Source organism: Oryctolagus cuniculus, chromosome 8 (genome assembly GCF_051225735.1).
Source record: "Oryctolagus cuniculus isolate XC-2025 breed Fujian yellow rabbit chromosome 8, ASM5122573v1, whole genome shotgun sequence".
Taxonomy (NCBI): Eukaryota; Metazoa; Chordata; class Mammalia; order Lagomorpha; family Leporidae; genus Oryctolagus; species Oryctolagus cuniculus.
Genome location: NC_142874.1, coordinates 46,076,824 through 46,096,223, shown reverse-complemented (window position 1 = coordinate 46,096,223; position 19,400 = coordinate 46,076,824). Strand labels below are relative to the sequence as shown.

The window sequence follows — 19,400 nt, the reverse complement described above, 5'->3', positions numbered from 1 at the left end:
TAAAATGGTTCAACTGTGGTGGAAAATAGCTTGGCAGTTCCTCAAAAAAGTTCAACACATAATTTCCATATGCACCAGAAGTTCTACTCCTAGGATTATGTTCCCAAGCATTGAAAGCAAGATGTGGGCAAATTCACAAATACGGAATCCCCACATAACGAGGACTGGTTCTATACTCATACAAGGAAATACTATTCAAAATTTAGCACGAAATTCTTGCTCAAGCTACAAGATGGATGAAGATAAAAAATATCAGGCTCAAACAAGCCAGACACAAAAGGATAGAGGTTGTACATGTATGAAATGTCTGAAGTAGCTAAATCCATAGACTAGAGGCCATCAGGGGCCTGGGTGAGGGAACATGGGACGTTTTGATTGAGTGGGTTCAGAGCTTCAGTCTGAGATGATGCAAAAGTACTGGAGACGATGAGTGGTGGTAGGTGCACAGCAGTATGAACATGATCCGGGCTATGGAACTGTGCAGTTTAAAAGGGCAAGTTCTGCACATATATATTTTATGAGAAAATTAATAAATACACTAAGATTAAATTGATTGCTTTATTTTTCTGTTAAAACAAAGCCAGACACATGTACACTGATGACACTAATAGAGACTTCTATTTATCTATATTTCTCTCTTAATATGTTTTTTCTTTTGGTTTAAAGAACATAATTAAAAACAGACTTGGTAGTTAATAATATCAGCTGATGATCAAAGGAAATAAGTCTATTAGAATCTGCAAGACCGCTGTTCAGCTTTTAGTGCAAATGTATGCGGTACCAGAAGTAGTCCTTCTGATCACCAAGAGGGTCTGTCTAAAAAGCCCACAACTGTTATTTCTCATTTACATTTGGGAAAAAAGTGTCTCCATGGCGATCTGGTACTCTCAGGTAAGTTACTACCGAGGCATCTTGGCGCTACTATCTTTTTACAATTTCTTTTAATCACCAATCTAGTTCTCCTCTCTTCCTCTCCTGAAAACCCTATTTTCATATCTCTAGAGAGAGCCATCTGTTAGAATATGGATGTGGTTACTATCATAATTCAAATGTTCCCTTTTTAAGGATTTCTTGACCCAACAGTCACAAAGAAGCACTGCTGGATATCAACATAAATGAAATGTGTTAATGTGGAATGCACACGGTGTCCAAATGTAAACAGAAAGTAGGAAGGGATTCCTGCCCAGGAAAAATCTATGACAATTCTTTTGAGCTTTTAAAATTCATTGAAAAACTAAAAACGTTTCACTACAGAATAACATTTTGGCTTCTTTTATGATTGCAAAGAAGGGTAATTATGATTGTCATGAAAACACACTGAGCAGCTGTATACTGCTAACAAAAGCAGCTTTATAGGATGCTCACAAAAACTGGCACTTTACACATTCACATTTCCTAGAAATTAGATAGTCTTCCCAACTGGAGGAGATACCAAAAGAGACTGTTTTCTATTAATTGTGGCTTTGTACTGGTCAACTTTTCAGAGCCAACTGGATCATCTTTTCTTTTGGGACAATTCCCACAACCTATTATATGGGATTTATATATACTGCTTTATACACACACACACACACACACACACACTCACTCAGAAGTGTACATCATAAACTTACAAAAAGTCATTTTTAAGCTCTCAAGAAAGCTATAGATTTTTTAACTCTTAAAAAATGCCCCATCAGTAGATTATTTCACAGGCATATGCCTGTTTAGAGGTGATAAAAATGCATCACAAATAACTGTGCAGGGTGTTTTATGAAGGCTAATTAATAGGTACTTACTCATTAAAGACGAGGTCTGGTGCGAAATAGAGAAATTGGCTGTTCGTATGTTTGTACGATCTCCAGCTCAAGGCAAATGATGACAGACACATCCAAGAATACTGGATTAGGGTAATTTGGTCCTCAAGAGGCAAGTTTTTAAATCCTGAAGAACAGAACAATTAATCACAGACATACACTTAGCATTTACGCACGTTCTAGGAGGAAGCGGCTTCAGTCAATCCCCAACAGCCGCCTTTCTCTGAGAGACACAGTGCACCCACCACTGCCCAGCCCTGTTCAGGGATTCACTTTTAATTCACCCTCCATGCTTCGTGAGGGTCAACCACCAGGGCAAACTCATTCTAGAGACCTCTGTGGGCTTCAGTGTGGATGACAGCCCAAAATGAAATAACATGTACCTAGCTGTAAAATTTGCTTTGTCCTACTTAAAATTAAAGACATCCAGATAAAGGGTGATTTAGTAATTGTCAACACCTGCCTATCTGCAATAATGGAAACAGATTTTAGTTTTCATGAGTGCGTGGGCCTTAAAAATATCATCCTGTGCTTCGTGTAGGCTGGGGTAAGGACACAGGTTGACAGCTGTGTCTTCCTTTTGGGGTCACTGTTCCTGCTCTCAGCCACTGCGTTCCCATGGCATCACACAGATCATCTAGGCAAACTCCTCTTCAGAGAATCAGTCCTCGGAGCCACCCCTGCCCCAGTCTTTTTTCTTACAGCTTCTGGTTGACCACAGGTAATCTAAGAAACTGCTGTAGATAAGTGAGCAGAGACAATGGGCTAATGTTGCTGGATGATGTTAATGTAGAGGGATAGGGTCCTTGTTAACAAAATTACACAGCACAACAAATTACTATGAGAAGAATTTCAAGAATGATTTCCAGGGAGCTGAGGCTACACTGACAGTATTTTTAGATTTTTTTTTTTTTTTGACAGGCAGAGTGGACAGTGAGAGAGAGAGACAGAGAGAAAGGTCTTCCTTTTGCCGTTGGTTCACCCTCCAATGGCCGCCGTGGCTGGCACTCTGCGGCCAGCGCACCGCGCTGATCCCATGGCAGGAGCCAGGTGCTTATCCTGGTCTCCCATGGGGTGCAGGGCCCAAGCACTTGGGCCATCCTCCACTGCACTCCCTGGCCACAGCAGAGAGCTGGCCTGGAAGAGGGGCAACCGGGACAGAATCCGGCGCCCTGACCGGGACTAGAACCCAGTGTGCAGGCGCTGCAAGGCGGAGGGTTAGCCTAGTGAGCCATGGCGCCGGCTTAGATTTATTATTTATTTGAAAGACAGTGTTCAGAGAGGCAGAGAGAGAGAGAGAGAGAGAGAGAAAGTCTTCCATTTTCTGGTTCACTCCCCAAATGGCTGTAATGGCTGGAGCTGCGCCAATTTGAAGCCAGCCAGGGGACAGGAGCTTCTTCCGGGTCTCTGCTGCTTTCCCAGTGCATTGCAGGGAGCTGGATCATAAGTGGAGCAGCTGGGACTGGAACTGGCGCCCACAGGGGATGCCAGCACTGCAGGCTGGATCTTTAACCCCCTGTGCCAGAGCACTGTCCCCACAGTGTAGTTTTTAGATAGATGAGTCTTAGAGTCTCTTAGCACTGACTTTATAGGCCTTGGCTTCTTTGGCCTGTGCTTATATTAGCCTTGGTTATGAGTTGCTAATAATGGGCTCAGCGTGTCCTGTCACAAATATGGTATTCTACTTGATTGATATTTTCAGGATGATATTTTCCATGTCAGCTAGCCACCTAAGAAATGTCTCTGGGCTTGTGCTGTGGCGTAGTGGGTAAAGTCATTGCCCGTGATGCCAGCATCCCATATGGACACTGGTTCGAGTCCCAGCTGCTCCACTTCTGATCCAGTTCCCCGCTAATGGCTGGGAAAAGCAATGGAAGATGGCCCAAGTGTTTGGGCCCCTGCCACCCACGGGGAAGCTCCTGGCTTCATCCTGACCCAGCCCTGGCCATTATGGCCATCTGTGCAGTGAAACAGCAGATGGAAGCTCTCTCTACATCTCTGTCTCTCTAACTCTGCCTTCAAATAAATAAATAAATCCTAAACAAAGAGAAATGTTTCTGTATATTAACGACAGAATCCTGAACTGTTATATTCTCAGAAAAGATAAGCATGCTAAGCAGATTTTCCCGACCCTTGGGATGGATGTCATCTGGACTGAAAAATTCATGACTGGGATTTAATAGAAAGCTAAGTCCTACTGGACCGTCCAACGTGGTGTGGCCTACGTAGGGCAGGCTGCAGAGTGGGTGGGAATGGAGGCGTGGTCTTACCTGGAAGTACCTTTGCCCACTTCACCACTTGTATCATCTGTTTGCCAGCCAAGCGGTTTAGCGTGGAGAGCAGATTTTCGGCGGTGTCTGGTTTGGAGCTGTCGTAGCCAGCATACACAATTTCAGGTTCAATGCTTTCAAGGACCATGGCAGGGGAAGGTGTGAGTGCTCGAGAGATGGTGGAGAGCTGAGGAACCAGCGCGCTGTTGACCGAGGGCTCCTTGGCTGGAGCGATGTACGTGGTCCCTTCCTCGGGGCTCTGCGGGGGCGGCGGCGGGGGCGGGGGCTGCTGCGGCTGCTCCTCGTGAATGCCTTTTAACTTGCCCAGCTTCTTGGACTTCCGAGCTGTGAACAACATTCACACATGATAAGCCCAAGTTACAACTATCTTTGGAACACATGCATCGTCCATGAGATGTATTACAAACGCTCATTTATATGGGTTTAAGTATACTTTCCCCTCTAAAGACCACTTCTGATACCATCAGGAACATGACCCTCCACCTATTTTTCTAGGAGAAAACATAGCTCAATTGTTATTACTTTGTTGTTAGGAGCATGGATTCCTCCCTCCTTTCATTCATTCTGTAAGTCGTCACTGCTTGTCTCCTGAAGACACTGCCCAAGCTGCATAGGAACCCTGCTAATGGCATCACTAGGATCAGGCCTCGCCCTGTCCACAGCGCTAGGATACACATCACAAAATGAAAATGCTAGGACCGAATGCTTACTACGAATACCTACTGTTCTAAATGCTTCAACTCACTAACAAATTTAACAGCTTTATGAGCAGGAGCTAAGATTTTCACTTTAGAAAAATGAAGTTTACACCAGAGAAGTTAACAATCTATCCAAAGGGCCAGTGTTTCGGTGCAGTGGGTTAAGCCGTGCCTTGTGTCACCAGCATCCACACTGGAGTGCTGGTTTGACTGCTGATGCGCCTGGGAAGGCAGCAAAGGTGGCCCAAGTACTTGGGTCCCTGCACCCAGGTGGGAGACTTAGATGGAGTTCTGGACTCCTAGCTTTGGCTTGGCCAAGCCCTGGTTGTTGTGGCCATTAGGTGAGTAGACCAGTGGATAGGAGATCTCCCTCTCATTCTTTCTCTGTACCTCTCCCTCTCCCTCTCCCTCTCCCTCTCCCTCTTCCTCTTCCTCTTCTTCCTTTGGTGTTACTCTGCCTTTCAAATAAACAAATTTTTTTTTTTAAATAATCTTCTCCAGATCACACAGCAAGTTCATGTGGAGTAGAGTTCAAAGGAAAGATACATTACTTCATATGCTATCATAATGGGAGATATGGGAGATGGGGGAGATGGGAGAGGTGGATGAAGATAGGTAATTGGGAAGATAAATGGATGAATGAAAAGTGAAGTAAGCTCCGAAGCGCGGCATTGAGTTTAGAACTGTAGGAATAACTTACTTGGCAATCGTAACTTTTCAATTTATTTTACAATTCTTTAAGAACCAGATACCTTTGCTTAATCCTAACATATGTGACTAATTTACAGGATCCAAATTTAACATAAAGTAGTGCTACACTATACCAATTAACTGGATTTAAAAAATAACCCTTCATGCTTACAATTCATTAATATTTATCACCTTCTTCAGAGAAAAACTTAAAAGATAAGTTGTTACCAACAACAGATATGTTATATCTGCTACACAGTCATTACAGATTGGAATTGGGCTTAAAAGATAAACAAGACATAAGTCCTGTCTTAAGGTATTTAAAATTAACAGAATAATTTTTAAAGCTCCATCAATAATTTGTATTTATAGACTCTTCCTTCAATAAAAGGTCAGAAGCAGAAAAATCTGATTTTTAGAATTATTTTAATGAAAAGCAGATAAGTGGAATTCATTTATGGTAATGGGAAGCTGTTGACAAAGTACTGCCCTGTGGTGCTGAGCACACAGCAGAAGCAACTAATGTGCTTCTGATGGATGACTGAGCAGCTGAACACGGGAAAAAATAATCAGTAAAGTACCTCAAAAATTAGATGAAACAGAAGAACAGAAAAAGCACGTAGATAGTCCCAAATGCGAGTCAATGGATGACTCTGTACGGGTTTGAGAAGAATCCTCAGCAGAATTAATTACCCATTTGGGCAGTTAGACACCTTGGACTGCTTCTGTGCTACAGGTACTGTCCTCTAAACCTCAACTGATTCATCTGAACATTTGGGACAAGGTTTCCCCACAGAAGGCTAAGTGGAAATTGCAAATGAAAAACACGTTGGCATTATTACTAGTACCTGAGATAACATTTCAATATTATTTCTTTCTCAAAGTTGTATAAATATTTTTTTCTTTCTCATAGTTGTATAAATATTTTTAAAAAATTCTAGTTCATTACAATGTTCTCATTATTTATAAGACTACCTCTTATGTTATGATTAACCATAATTAGATTGAGTAGAAACAGCCGAGGGTGACATTTTCCAATTTTATTAAAAGTGGTATTTGCTTGCAAGTTAATTGCAAAATTCATCTTTGTTTTAAGCTTTAGGTCTACAATGCTGTGTTTATTCTCATGACTGATTTAAGGTCAATGCTATGAAATATCACAAGGAAGAATACTTATTTTCTCTAGTGGGTCTACGGAAGGCTATGGTCTATGGTATAACCTGGTGAGCAGGTTATCAACATCACTTTTGGCATTTAAGTTACATTTAATTTAATGTGTGACTTTTGTGAATTTATGTGAAATACTTGGAGTACTAATCTATATTTATTTGCAGTTTCAGGTAATAAATATCTTCTGCGTGCAGATTCTGTAGTCAACTGTATTTACCCAATTATCCTTTCTGAAATCACAGGGAATATAGCTACATAAGTAGGCAAAGCAACATTTCTGAAACACTTGAAAATTTTATACTGTTCTAATACATAGTATGGTCTCAAATTGAAGCTCTCCAAAGTTGGTAATAATGTCTTACATAATCAGTCCTGTAACACCATATCACTTCCCATGGTGCTTATACATGCTCGGTAAATGTTGAATACATAATTTCATTTTAAAATTTATCAAAGTTTTAAAAAAAAGATTTACTTATTTATTTGAAAGTCAGAGTTAAACAGAGAAGACGACAGAGAGAGAGAGCTTTCATCCCCCGGTTCACTCCCCAAATGTCCATAACAGCCAGGGATGTGTCAGGCCAAAGCCAGGAGACAGGAGCTTTATTTGGGTCTCCCATGTGGGCACAGGGACCCAAGCACTTGGGCCATCTTCTAATGCTTTCCCAGGTGCATTAGCAGAGAGCTGGATTGGAAGTGGAGCAGCTGAGACACAAACCAGTGCCCACATGGGATGCTGGTGTTACAGATGGTTGCTTTGTGAAGTATGCCATACTGCCAGCCCCCAAATTTGAACAAATTACTACATATATGAACTATTAATTTACTTCCCTGTGGGAAATACAGGCAAGCCTCTGAGCTTTTAAGATAAAATTTCTGAATTGTTAATTATTATTCCCTTTCAAAATTTCTACTGTGTAATGATCCATTTGTGGAGTCGCTTGCCTTAAAATGCCGTATCTCAAGTAACAAGCAGTAAACTAAACTTCCTGAACACTTAGGCTCCAAGCAGAGTTCAAAGTGCTTTTTATAGGTTGTGATTATTCCAGGGCTCACCATGACCCTAGGATCAGGCACTATTCCACTTTACAAGTGAGGAAACTGAAGTACAGAAAGCTTAATCACTTTTTTAAGGTTGCAGAACCAGCATATACCAGGGTGAGGATTTGAATCTAGGGCTAGAATTTCTCTTTATTTGATTTGTATTATTTGCATGCTTTAAGATTAGTGCAAGTTTCAAATCCAGGTGCATAATTAGGAAGTTTACTAATTATACAGATAGATTTTTCGCTAAAGACATTTAAGGAGCATGTTTCCACTAGCCGCAGCATCTGTGAACATAAATTTTGGGTCTTACTACTCTTTAGCACTTTACTAAGTTAACATGGTATTAACGGGCACTGAATTTCGAGATTTCATGTTCCCAGGTAACCAGAGCCATGCTGCATTGCTCAGTTGCCAGCAACTGTAGCTCTGTGTGTGTGTGTGCGTGGTGTGTGTGTGTGTGTGTGTGTGTGTGTAGGGTGCATGAATGTGACTTTCACTAGCCCTAGTTTGTCCTCAACTCATTTGAAAGAACAGTGTCCCTTTATCTGGAAGTAATAGCCACTAGCATGTGCCTAGTGGCAGCCCTCAGGCCCCAGGTCCTTTGTCATTAGCAGTGTCTTGGTAGTCACCTCTCCTTGGCACAGAGGGGAGACAAAACTCCAGAGAGATTCTCCACAAAATGTTCTGGAGGAGCTCAGTCTCTGGTTCTGACCCGTATGTGCAACAGAAAGCAGGGAGCACCTATAAAAACTGTGAAACTTGATCCCAAGACACGCCAAGGCACTGACCCATGGCCTGGTGAGAGCTTCTGTTTCCTGTTTGGTTTGCTCTCCTCCTGGCGGCTGATAGGACCAGCTGCCTGCCCTGTGCACAAACCACTGTGAGACAAGATGGCTGGCCGGGAATGATATTATGCTTGCACCCCACAGTAAAATGATGAGTGGATTCACCTGGTACCTGCATCGCTTAAAGACTGTCCAGTCTGAGAAATGGTAATCAGGACAGTCCTTTCATCCCTCTGTAGAACCAAAGACAGGCATCTGGAGTAAAACAAGATTTTTTTGAACCACAATATTTCACTAGAAAAAAACTAAAGTGAGAATTCTGTCATTAGAGAAATGCTTCATGCCAAGTTTTGAAATTTTAGTTTTGGAAATAAATATGAGAGTATTTCAGAGAGTTTATAGGAAATGGAATTTAAAAAGTTATTTTGGTCCAAAAAATCTGAAAACCATGCATAGCTTTTCTCATGATATGTATTTTCCATGAACTTTTGAATACCCCTGTTATATGGATTTCAAAAATTTTTACACCTAAATAAACTTTCCCATTTCCCACAAACTCTTTGAAGTTCCTTTCTATTAGATGGGATATACTGGGATTATATTGAAAAATTTATTTTTCTGTTCACAGGTCAAATGTAATTGTGACCACAGGCCAATTGTAATTACAGCCTGCAGAATGCTATCAGCGATTTCCCATTCCCTACCCCTATCCTCACTAACATACATTTCTCTCACTGGTCTCATGCACGGGGCATTGATTTCAGTCCAACAACCCTGATGGTGCTCTCTGTGCAAGCCCTCTCTTTGCGTTTCTGCTGTCACAGGAGGGATACCCTGGGAGCTAGGGGACAACTATAAGTATTTTTGTGCCCTGAAACCAAAGGAAGGAATGTCTTCTGTCTACAGGTTTAATTGGTTGGGCAGCAAAACTGCCCTAATTTGTACTAATAGGAAAAAGAACATCTAAGTGGATCTCAAAGTAACACAACTAATAGGATAGGGGTCAGGGTCCAAGGCCAAACTGACTTCATGAATAAATTATCAGCTTCTCAACTGATTATATTAAAGTGGCATTTCAATTGTTTATAAATACTGTGAGAGAGGTTAACACAGTTGAAAACAGGGTGTTGTTAAAACACATCTGTAAATGTGCTCAGATTAATGCAAATAAATTAACAAATTAACATGCATTATTGATTTTATTAGCATAGTAAAATGGTAAGGTAAACGCAAACCCAACCTTTAACCACAGTAAAGACATCCTCAATTAGTGGATCCCCATGTATTAAGTTTTAATCTGTATGTAAAGTAATCCATCAATAACTTTATCTGTAGCTAACAAATATAATTCAATTGTTATTGTTGCAGAATGTTTACCAATTACATAGCAAAAAGCTACTGTCCACTTACTATACATAGAAAGCAATGTGGTTTGTGAGCAATGTCGTATTGACTAACAAGATCTGAATCCTGATGAGGGATATTCATCCCAGAGTTGGATTAATGCATACTAAAGTCATTAGGCTGTGGCTGAACTGTATGTAGAGGGAAAGATAATAGCATGGAGAAATTGTTTGCTTTTTCCACAGGACTTTATGCTCTCCTGTCCCTCTACGTAGTTTCCACCACGCCCTGGTCTGCTGTTGGTGTGACCCGAGGCCCATGGGGCCCAGGCCACTTGGCTGTCCACATGAACCCTTAGGCAGGTGCCACTGACCCACCTAAGAGCAGGGCCCCTCACTGGAACTGAGCAGAGAGGCTCATGGAGCCCTCAGAACAGGGTTTCTCTGACTTTACAGGGACAGTGACAGGGTTCTGGACGAGGACGAGCCCATGAGGCAAGAATGATGCCTTTCCTTTGTGAGACAGACAGGAGTCAGGAAGGGGCCAAACCGGAAGCCCCTTGCGAGTTACTCTGGGGCTAGATGGATGGTAAATGTGATTATTTTTAGGACATTTGTGTTTTTCTGTATTTATATATTTTCTTCTCCTCTGCTGCCTTGAAGTTTTCCATGCCCGTTTGTCTCTGCACGCCAGCCAGACTCAGGAATGTGTACACACATGAAGACATGTGTTGTGTGGGCTCCTGCTCAGCCAGTTTTAAAGGGGAGACAACACAGCCTCAGACTCTGGCCAGGCTGCGGACTGCACTAAGCCAGGCCACAGCCTCACGGGAAAAGGCAGTTCAGAGTGTCAGAGAAACAGATTCTCGGCGATTGATGGGAAGCTTCTGGAGCTTTCTTCTGCTGAAATCTTAGCTGGTATCAGATTCCAACAAGACAGGGGCCAGTGTTTGGCACAGTGGTCAAGGCACCACTTGAGATACTTACATCCACATCCCATTATCAGAGTACCTGGGTTTGAGTCCTGGTTCTGCTCCAGATTCCCACTTCCTGCCAATGTGCACCCTGGGAGGTAGCAGGTGATAGCTCTCGTACTTAGGTCCCTGCCATCCAAGTGGAAGGCTGATTAAGTTCTGGGTTCTTAGTTTAGGCTTGATCCAGCTTTGGCCATTGTGAGTAAAATCCCCACATTGGGGACTGAGGCAGATAATGAGAATTCTGTTCCCCTCTTTGCCTCTCAAATAAGCTAAAAAAAGAATAAAAATTAAAAAGAAGACAGACTGAGCAGCAGGGGCTGAGCAGACCCTGCAATTCTGAAGCCCCCTGCATCTCTCACGGGAACCACAGGCAATAGCAGACCAGTGAGGAGAAGGGAACCTTACAGCCAGGGGCCCCAGGGACAGAGGGTTAATTATTTGTGCCAACCCCTGCCTGGGCCCTGTCATTGTTGTGCCAGTATACACCTTGAGGAAGGATCCATCGGGAGCAAAAAAATGACAAGTGCTACACACTCAAAGTCCTACACAAAAGCTGGTTATGAAAGAAAGAAGGTGGGTTGACTGCTTCCAGAACAGGGGCTGACAGTCATAAGAAGCCAACGGCCGCTGTGAAGACTAAAAGAAGCACTTGCCAAATCATGGTAAGTACGTGTTTTCTTTTTATTAGCAAGGTCAAGGTAAGGTAGAAAAGGTTTAAGGGGCGAAAGGAGGATTCAGGTCAGAGGTTAGGAGAACTTCCTTCAAGCACTCTGGAATGTGTTATGGGCAGAGCCTAGAGTGCATTATTAGCAACAACATGTGATGTTGGTTTCTAAAAATGCTAAAGTTGAATGGGTGGGCAGTGCTCTGCTTGTCTGGGGGTGCTTCTTCCCTAAGGCCGAAGAGAATGAATAAAGGAATTTAGGATGGAAGCAAATAAGATTCTCCAAGGTACATTCCAGCTTTACATTTGTCTGCAAGGCCCTTCTCTGGTTCACATTTGTCTGAAAACCAGGAATAAATCCATGACGCTTCTCAGTGTGGTTAAGAGATAATTTTAGAAATATTTTTCCAAAATATGCACTAAGGACAACTAGTGTGATCTTAGACTGCAAGCTTGAAAGGACGTCCAGCACCAGGGGAAAAACCCACCTAAAATCCTCTGTGCTTCCTTCCTACCCCACTGGCCCCTCTTTTTGGAAAGTATCTTTGGAACTGGCTTTGTGGTACAGCGGGCTATGATACTGTTTGGGATGACTGCATCCCAAATTGGAAGGCTTGGCTCAAGTCCTGGCTGCTCTACTTTGGATCCAGCTTTCTGCTAATTTACATGGTAAACAGCAGATTATGGCCCAGGTATTGGGACCCTGCCACCCATACTGGGGACCTGGATGGAGTTCCTGGCTCCTGGTTTTGTCTTGGCCCAGCCCTGGCTGTTTTGAGCATTTGGGGAGTGACTCCTCTTTTCTTCTTTCCCTTTATGTCACTTTAAAATAACTAAACGGATATTTTTAAAAAAGTAGCTTCATTATTATAAAGTATAAGACTGCTTGCTTAGTTCCATATTTCAAAGGTAATCACTAGGGACTGTCATTGTGGTGTAATGTGTAAAGCTGCCTGCAATGCCGGCATCCCCTATGGGCGCCAATTCTAGTCGCAGCTGCTCTGCTTCTGATCTGGCTTCTTGCTAATGGCCTGGGGAAAGCAAAAGATAGCCCAAGTTCTTGGGCCCCTGCACCCCTGTGGGACACCCAGAAGAAGCTCCTGGCTTCGGCCCAGCTTGGCTCCGGTTGTTGCAGCCATCTGGGGAGTGAACCAGCAGACGGAAAATCTCTCTCTTGCCTTCTGTCTAACTCTGACTTTCAAGTAAATAAATAAATCTTTAAAAAACCACACTTACTGGTTTCTCCTAACCCTGAAATGATCTACTTTTACTAGAGGGGAAATAGTAAAGAGCTATCATTAATGGAGTATCTATATGTCAGGTAGTATGATTCTTTTAAAAATATTATCCCATTTAATTATTGTAAGCACCCTGTAAGGCTGGTCCTGTGTTACAACTACTGTATAGAGGGGAAAGTGATTTGTAAAAGCAACAAGGCTGGCACTTAATTGCTACTGTGGTAGTTTGAGTCGGAGGGAAGTGCTTCGCTGTTATGACATGGGGAACTACGATAGATACCCACCCTGCATTTGCACATGATGTCTATTCCAGAGGTCAAAGGGGTGAGAAGAGACTCTAAAGCCAAAACGACTCTTCTGTGTTAGCTATAAGGTGCCCATTGGATCACTTTCATCGATAAATTACTCTTTAATAGGAAGTGTGTAACAGCAAGCTGAACCAACACACAAGAAGTTTCCTTTCCTAACTCCCTGGCAACAGAGTCAGTCTCTGTGCACTTGGGCTGTTGCTGTCGTCAGGCCACCCAGGCCTTTGCTTTGGCTCAGTGTTACAGTACCTTGAATCCAAGTGCAGAAATCTAAGGCAGGCATCTAATGCTTCCATCTGGACAGAAAACAGAATTTACTGGGGAAAGAACTTGCGGCTTTTGCTAAGAAAACAAAGTTCTTAAATTCTGTTGCAAATGACAATTGAGTTCTTCAGATGTACATCTTTTCAATCAAGTTACTCCTTAGGAAATACAGATCATTTATCTCCACATATTGTTATACTCGGGGAGTAATTGTGCTGAAGCTTGGTACACATGTGTATGCAAAACAAAACAAAAAATGAGAAAGAAAAGCTTCAAGTAGTTTTACAGATGCTTAAAATAAAATTAAAAAAAAAAAAACAGCACCACCATAGGTGTGGCCACCCAGCCACAGGGTCCTCCCTCAGTTAAAAAGTTAATTCTTTAACAGCTGCGAGGGCTGCCTCCTTGGCCCGTGTTTGAGCAGAGAATTTATTGCACGCAGCACGATCTCCCTGGGTATGCAAGGTAAATAGACTCATTAAGAGTGTTTTATGAAGAAACATTACTGTTCCAACAAGGTCATGGGGTGAACAAGGTATAAGAGAGACGCAAAAGGCAATGACCTGGAAACAGACGACAGCCCCTGGCCTAATTTACTGGGCTTTCCTAAGTTCCAGCATTTTCCTCCACAGCCTTGGACTGGAGAGGACACGAGGCAGGAGCTGGAAGCCCCAGGAAGGGCCTGTGTACCCCGTCCTCACACTGGAAGTCAGCAAACATGACACATTAGAAACAAGAGTTCACCGAACAGAGGCATGAGAAGGAAATGTGCAGTGTTACTTCTTGTAAGAATTTCAGTAGGAGACATTCCACATCAAGTCACTGTGCTGGCGTGGTTCAGGGAGTCTGGTCGCCAGCGAGGCGTGTGTGGTCGGTTCACTGCAGCGGTTTCCACACCGTGGCCCCCTATTGCACCCAGTGACCTTATAGCTCAGAAGCATCTCAGAATTCCAAGGCAACCTAGGAAGCTGCCCCAGTTCAACTTCAGAATTCTTCTGATGGCTCATACCAGTTGTGTACATCAGAAATAAAAAGGATTAACAAGAAATGAAAATGTTTATTGGGAGAAGAGTTTTATCTCTGATACTAATTTTATTCAAAATATTTCTTCCCTCTTAATTCAATATTCTTTCTGCAACAATTACTCAAAACTACATCATAATTTGAATTGTTTTTTCAAAGACCATTACCTAATAGCATATCCTACAAAAATCACACTAATTTTAATCAAATCATAAGTAAGCATTTACATTATTCATATGAAAAGCAAAATGTGAGTTATACTTGGGATTACCCATACTGAGATGAAACCAAAGATGAAAAATTATTGAAATAGCTTTGTAAGGTCTGATGAGTCAGAAAAACAAACAACAGAATAATTCTTTGAGTTGACACAAAAAATATACTTTTCACAACTGGTCTAAAATAGAAAACGATCCGTATTTCTGAGAATGATCACTTTCTTACTAAGAACATTTTACCCATGCGAGACAAAGAAGCCAGGCAGAGTTTTAAAAATCTTCATGTTAAGACGCAACCACTAATCTAAAAGAGATGAGCACAAAAAGTAGATATCAATGAGTTAACAGGATGCCACATAAATAAGTCAGGGCAGGGAGGGAATTAAAAAGGCCCTGGGAAAGAGAAAACAAATGCTAATGTTTACAGCTTTTATGCATTTTAAGTAAATATTGCTCCACATTGTATTCTACTGATATTATCAGAATGGGCCTAAATTAAGAATTAATAGTGGCCAATGATGCATGTACTTGGAAAAAAAAAAGTTATTTTTCTAGGCTGGGTTCTCTTCAGGATACAGGCTGCATGGGTTGGAAACTCCCAGATACAGTGGAGCCAAACCAAATGGCCCTTTTGGAGTAAGAGATTGTCTTGCAGTTGCTTCTCACGTCTGCATGCCAGCTTCCCTCTGCACCCAGGGTCAGGCCGGCAGCATCCTGAGCCCTTTGATGGTGCCTTGTGCTGGCAGGTCTCCTGTGCTGCTCCCGACCTGGTGGCTAACAGAGCCACGCCAGGCTGGGGACACACAGGCCTGCCCGGCCCAGCTCTGCTTACAAGGCTTGCTTCTGTTTTCTCATTTGGTATTCTGCCACAGTGTACATTCCAGAGCTTTCCTGACCCTCCCAGAGCCTAATTCAGCACAGCAGGGTGAACAAAAGCTTCTTTAAAAGAATGATGCTCTCCATGTTAGCTTCAAAAGGGTTCTTACTTGTATCATTCACTCTTCTGCCACTACCACCAAGGAAGGTCCCAAGGTCCAAGACAGAATGCAGGAAAGCATTTAATCAACTCATTGAAAAGAGCTGTCTTTGTGAGGACATGGACATCAGAGGGGCCGTTATCATCAGTGATTCATCATCTGTATTTCCCTTTCACCCAGAAGATGGAGGTGTAGCCTTGGATGGACACCAGCGAGCTGTTCTGAGGGGTGAGGGTGGGTGCTCCAAGGAGCACTTCTGGAGGGTTCGCTCCCAGAGTGCAGGAAGCAGGACTGGGCCATTTCTGTCTTGACTGGATTTTTTGGAGGGCCACAATGCTCACTGAAGTCACTGTTAGTAATTCTTAAAGTCATATCACATTTACAGTAAGGAAATTAAAAACAGTGCTCATTTCTTTTCTCAAACCGCTTGTCATTTCCTTCCTAATGTTCTGCTGCTGCTGCCAAGGTAGATTTCCCTTCATTTAAAACAAAAATATGCCGGGATGTGGTGACTCCGACACCCTCCGTGTTGTTCTGAAGAATGGATGGATGGGGTCTCTGACGGGTGGCTTTCACTGATGAGTGTGACAGTGTTAAGAACAAGCCCCTCCCTGTGTCACAGGGTGGGCCCCGGGTGTCACCCCCGAGCACAGCTCTTGACCAGGCATCAGTTCTTCACTGCTGACTTACTTGGACTAAGGCCAACTTCATGCGACGATGTTCAAATGGATGCCGTGGTTCAAAGTCACAGGACTTGTAAAACACAATTTTTAACCCCTATAAAATTTTTTATCCCCATATTTGAAAGGAATGACACACGCTTATGACCTTTCCTTGCGAGGACCTCTATCCTTGAATGGTGTTTATTTATTTATTTATATTTTGCATTACATGATGAGAAGTTCCTTGTTCCATACAGATATTCTCCCTTCACAGATGTGACTATAGAGGATAGAGATCATGAGACCCTGCCCAATAGAAAGATTTATTTGATACACATTTCTCTGGATTCTAGAACTTGTATAGGTATTGTATGGCACACAGTAGGCCATATTTACATATTAAGTAAGTACGGACTTACTAAGCAAGGACTTTCTGGACAAAGGGAAGGAAAGAACAAATAAACAAGTGAATGAATGCATTTCTCCATAACCGGTTAGATTACGGCCACTATTCTCTGACAAAGCTATGAAAGCAAGTAGACAGGATGTCAGATTCTACACCATATCCCAATGAACTGGGCAAATTCAACCTAAAAAGCAACTCCTGCTAAGACTTAACCCAGCCTCAGTTCACTAACAGAAACAGGTCTAGCTGAGTACAGTAGCAGAGGGCCCAGCAGCCCTGTGGCCAGGCAGTCCTGCTACTGGTTTCTCTGGCTGGGCAGCAACCAAGCCCGCACCCCTTGTAGCCCTTAGAGAGTCTAAAGAAGGATGAAAAGGAGAGAAGCCAAACAGAAATAGGCTTCTACCTCCTTAACTTCATAGAAGAACAACCTTGTAGAGATGGAATCCAGAGCAGAGGCACACACGACCACAACTCATACGGCCCAGGAAGCAGCCCTGAATGAGATACAGCAGGATGGGCTCCTTTCTGTGGGTGGGGTGAGGGGAATGTCATTGCTCCTCACCCATCCCATCCCTGGAAAGGAGTGGAGAATGCAGAGAAAAGCTGTGATCTTCTCCTGCCCCAAATGACCATCATCAATGGAAGGTTTTAGTCCTCAAATTGTGCACAACCTCAGAGAAGCAGCTTTCTAGAACTAGAAGAGAGCTCACAGAACGCCCCGCTTTATCCCATGAAAGCTCAGAGGAAATGAAGTGTCAGAGAAAGCACTTGGCTTGCCTAAGATTCCAGCTGGTACTGTTGGTGATATGCTGAGCCCCATCATTCCACTTCAGAGCCTGTTAGCAGTATTAGCACTGGAATTTTACAGGGTGGAGGGCTTAGAGAAATGTATGGAAACATTCACTTAATTTATGGTAGGTTAGAAGCATCTGATGAAAATTCTGAGGAGGGCAAAGGTCCCTTTCAAAGCTATCTGACATCTGACAGTGAATGTAATGTCTATTTAATTTGGTATAAATCATAAACCTTCCAAACGGAAACCCACCTTTTAAAAAATAGTTTTTTTCAGAATAATCATGAGAAGTTACTCAAGTTGGATGACAAGTTTCTCATGACCCTTGATGGTGAGCTGGTAAGCAGACAGCCAGTGTCTATGTGACTAGGAACTAGCTCACCTGTGTGGAAGGATGTCTAGGATTTGGTGATGATACGTCTAAGGCTATGCCTCAATAAATCACTCAATGGTTGCCATGGTTTAATTTAATCATAAATTTCAAGAAGGCATTCTATAACTGCTGTTGACCTATCGAAGCCCTTTGAACTGAAATTAATATACTAATGGAATATTAGGCATGAATTGAACCCCTGAAGGCAGGTAATAACTACAACATAAACACGAAGGTTTCCCAAGTTCCAAGCAGTATTTGGTTAAATGGCTGTATATGCCTATGACTACTCTTATCATACACATGGCTGTCAGGGAACATGGCAGTCCAACCTCTCTGGGGAGTTCATCTTTTATATCATTTCATTTATATCAGCTGGGTTACTAATTCACTAAAGTAGGTTATTCGCGATATCACTCTTGTAGTCAATGATTCTTGTTTTCCCACTTGGTTCATATGCATAAAAATAACATTTTAATCTTACAATTGTAGGGAACCACTATCACCTAGCTTCTTATGGGGAATACATATGATATGCTACAAAAAATATGATGAAGAGAAATTAGAAGTTTGGGAAAAATTCTATAAGATATATTAGCCAGAAACTTGAGAGAACTTATAAGGACCAAATGTGATAACAGGTAAGTTCGGTTCTTCATCTATAACTCCATTTATACTTTTAAAAGTATAAAATAATTACTTAAAGTTGTGCATATTTGAAGGGCTTAATAAAAAGTAACAGTATCTGAGAAGTTCACATGATAAAGGATCTAGAAAATGAAGAGAAATTTAAGGCCAGAGCTCACAAAAACAAGGATTATGGATTATCATTCTGCTTCTCAAACTGGTCCCTGGACCACCTTCCTGAGAACCAGCCAGGGCCTTATGCAGGATACAGAATCTCCAGCCCCTGACCAAGGTCCATAGGTCAGGAGATGAACACATGGAGGCTGGGAGTCATGTTTAACACACCCTACCGTGTGTGTCTTCCAATACTTCGAAATTAAGAACTACCAACTTATAGATTCTGAATGAGGTTAGAAAAGGAGGGAGGGACAGAGACAACCCAGGAAAGAGCGTTCTTGGGGAGCAGGAAGGTGGGAGGGAGGGAGAGCGAGAAAGAAGAGGAGAGAAGAGGCAAGGCAGAGACAGAGAGAGAGGGGGCAAATGAGGGAGAGAGTGACATTAAGATCTGATTTACACCAGGGGTTCCCAACTTCATGGACAGTTTGAGCTGGATGGTTCTTTGCTGTGGGGACTCCCTTGTGCACTGCAGGATGCTTAACAGCATCGTCAGTCCTCTACCCAACAGAGAGAGTTGCCCAGTCCCCAGCTGTGATAACCAAAAATGTTTCCAGACTTTGCCAAATGTCTCTCCTAGGTGGTAAAAATCACCCCTGCTTGAGAAGCACTGGTCTATACCAAGGAAGTTGTTAAATGCTAGAACATAAGCTAGAAAGATAATGAAATCCCTTGACTACATAAAAACAATCAAAGGAGAACTGAAATAAGGAGCCTGCTAATTCGTTATGCTCCTAAAGTTGGTTTTCTTAATAGCAGGAGTCATCAACTGGAAAGTGATCTAAGCATAATAAAAAATTCATTTTCATCTTCAAAACTTGGCATATTTCACACGAAAGTATGCATTTCTGATATTTCTTGAAAGAAAATGCTTGA

The 19,400-nt window shown here is 42.4% G+C and overlaps 1 protein-coding gene across 13 annotated transcripts in view; it reads right to left on the bottom strand.

Annotated features, from left to right (window-relative positions):
• The window catches only part of NR3C2 (nuclear receptor subfamily 3 group C member 2), a 375,513-nt gene that overhangs the window by 65,270 nt on the left and 290,843 nt on the right, over positions 1-19,400 (bottom strand). For all 13 annotated transcript variants that reach the window (XM_070047457.2, XM_070047456.2, XM_070047454.2 and 10 more), the window contains 2 exons: positions 4,067-4,411; positions 1,779-1,923 (listed from right to left, as the gene is read on the bottom strand). In XM_070047457.2, the coding sequence (XP_069903558.1) occupies positions 1,779-1,923; positions 4,067-4,411 (490 nt within the window). The remainder of the gene's footprint in view (positions 1-1,778; positions 1,924-4,066; positions 4,412-19,400) is intronic.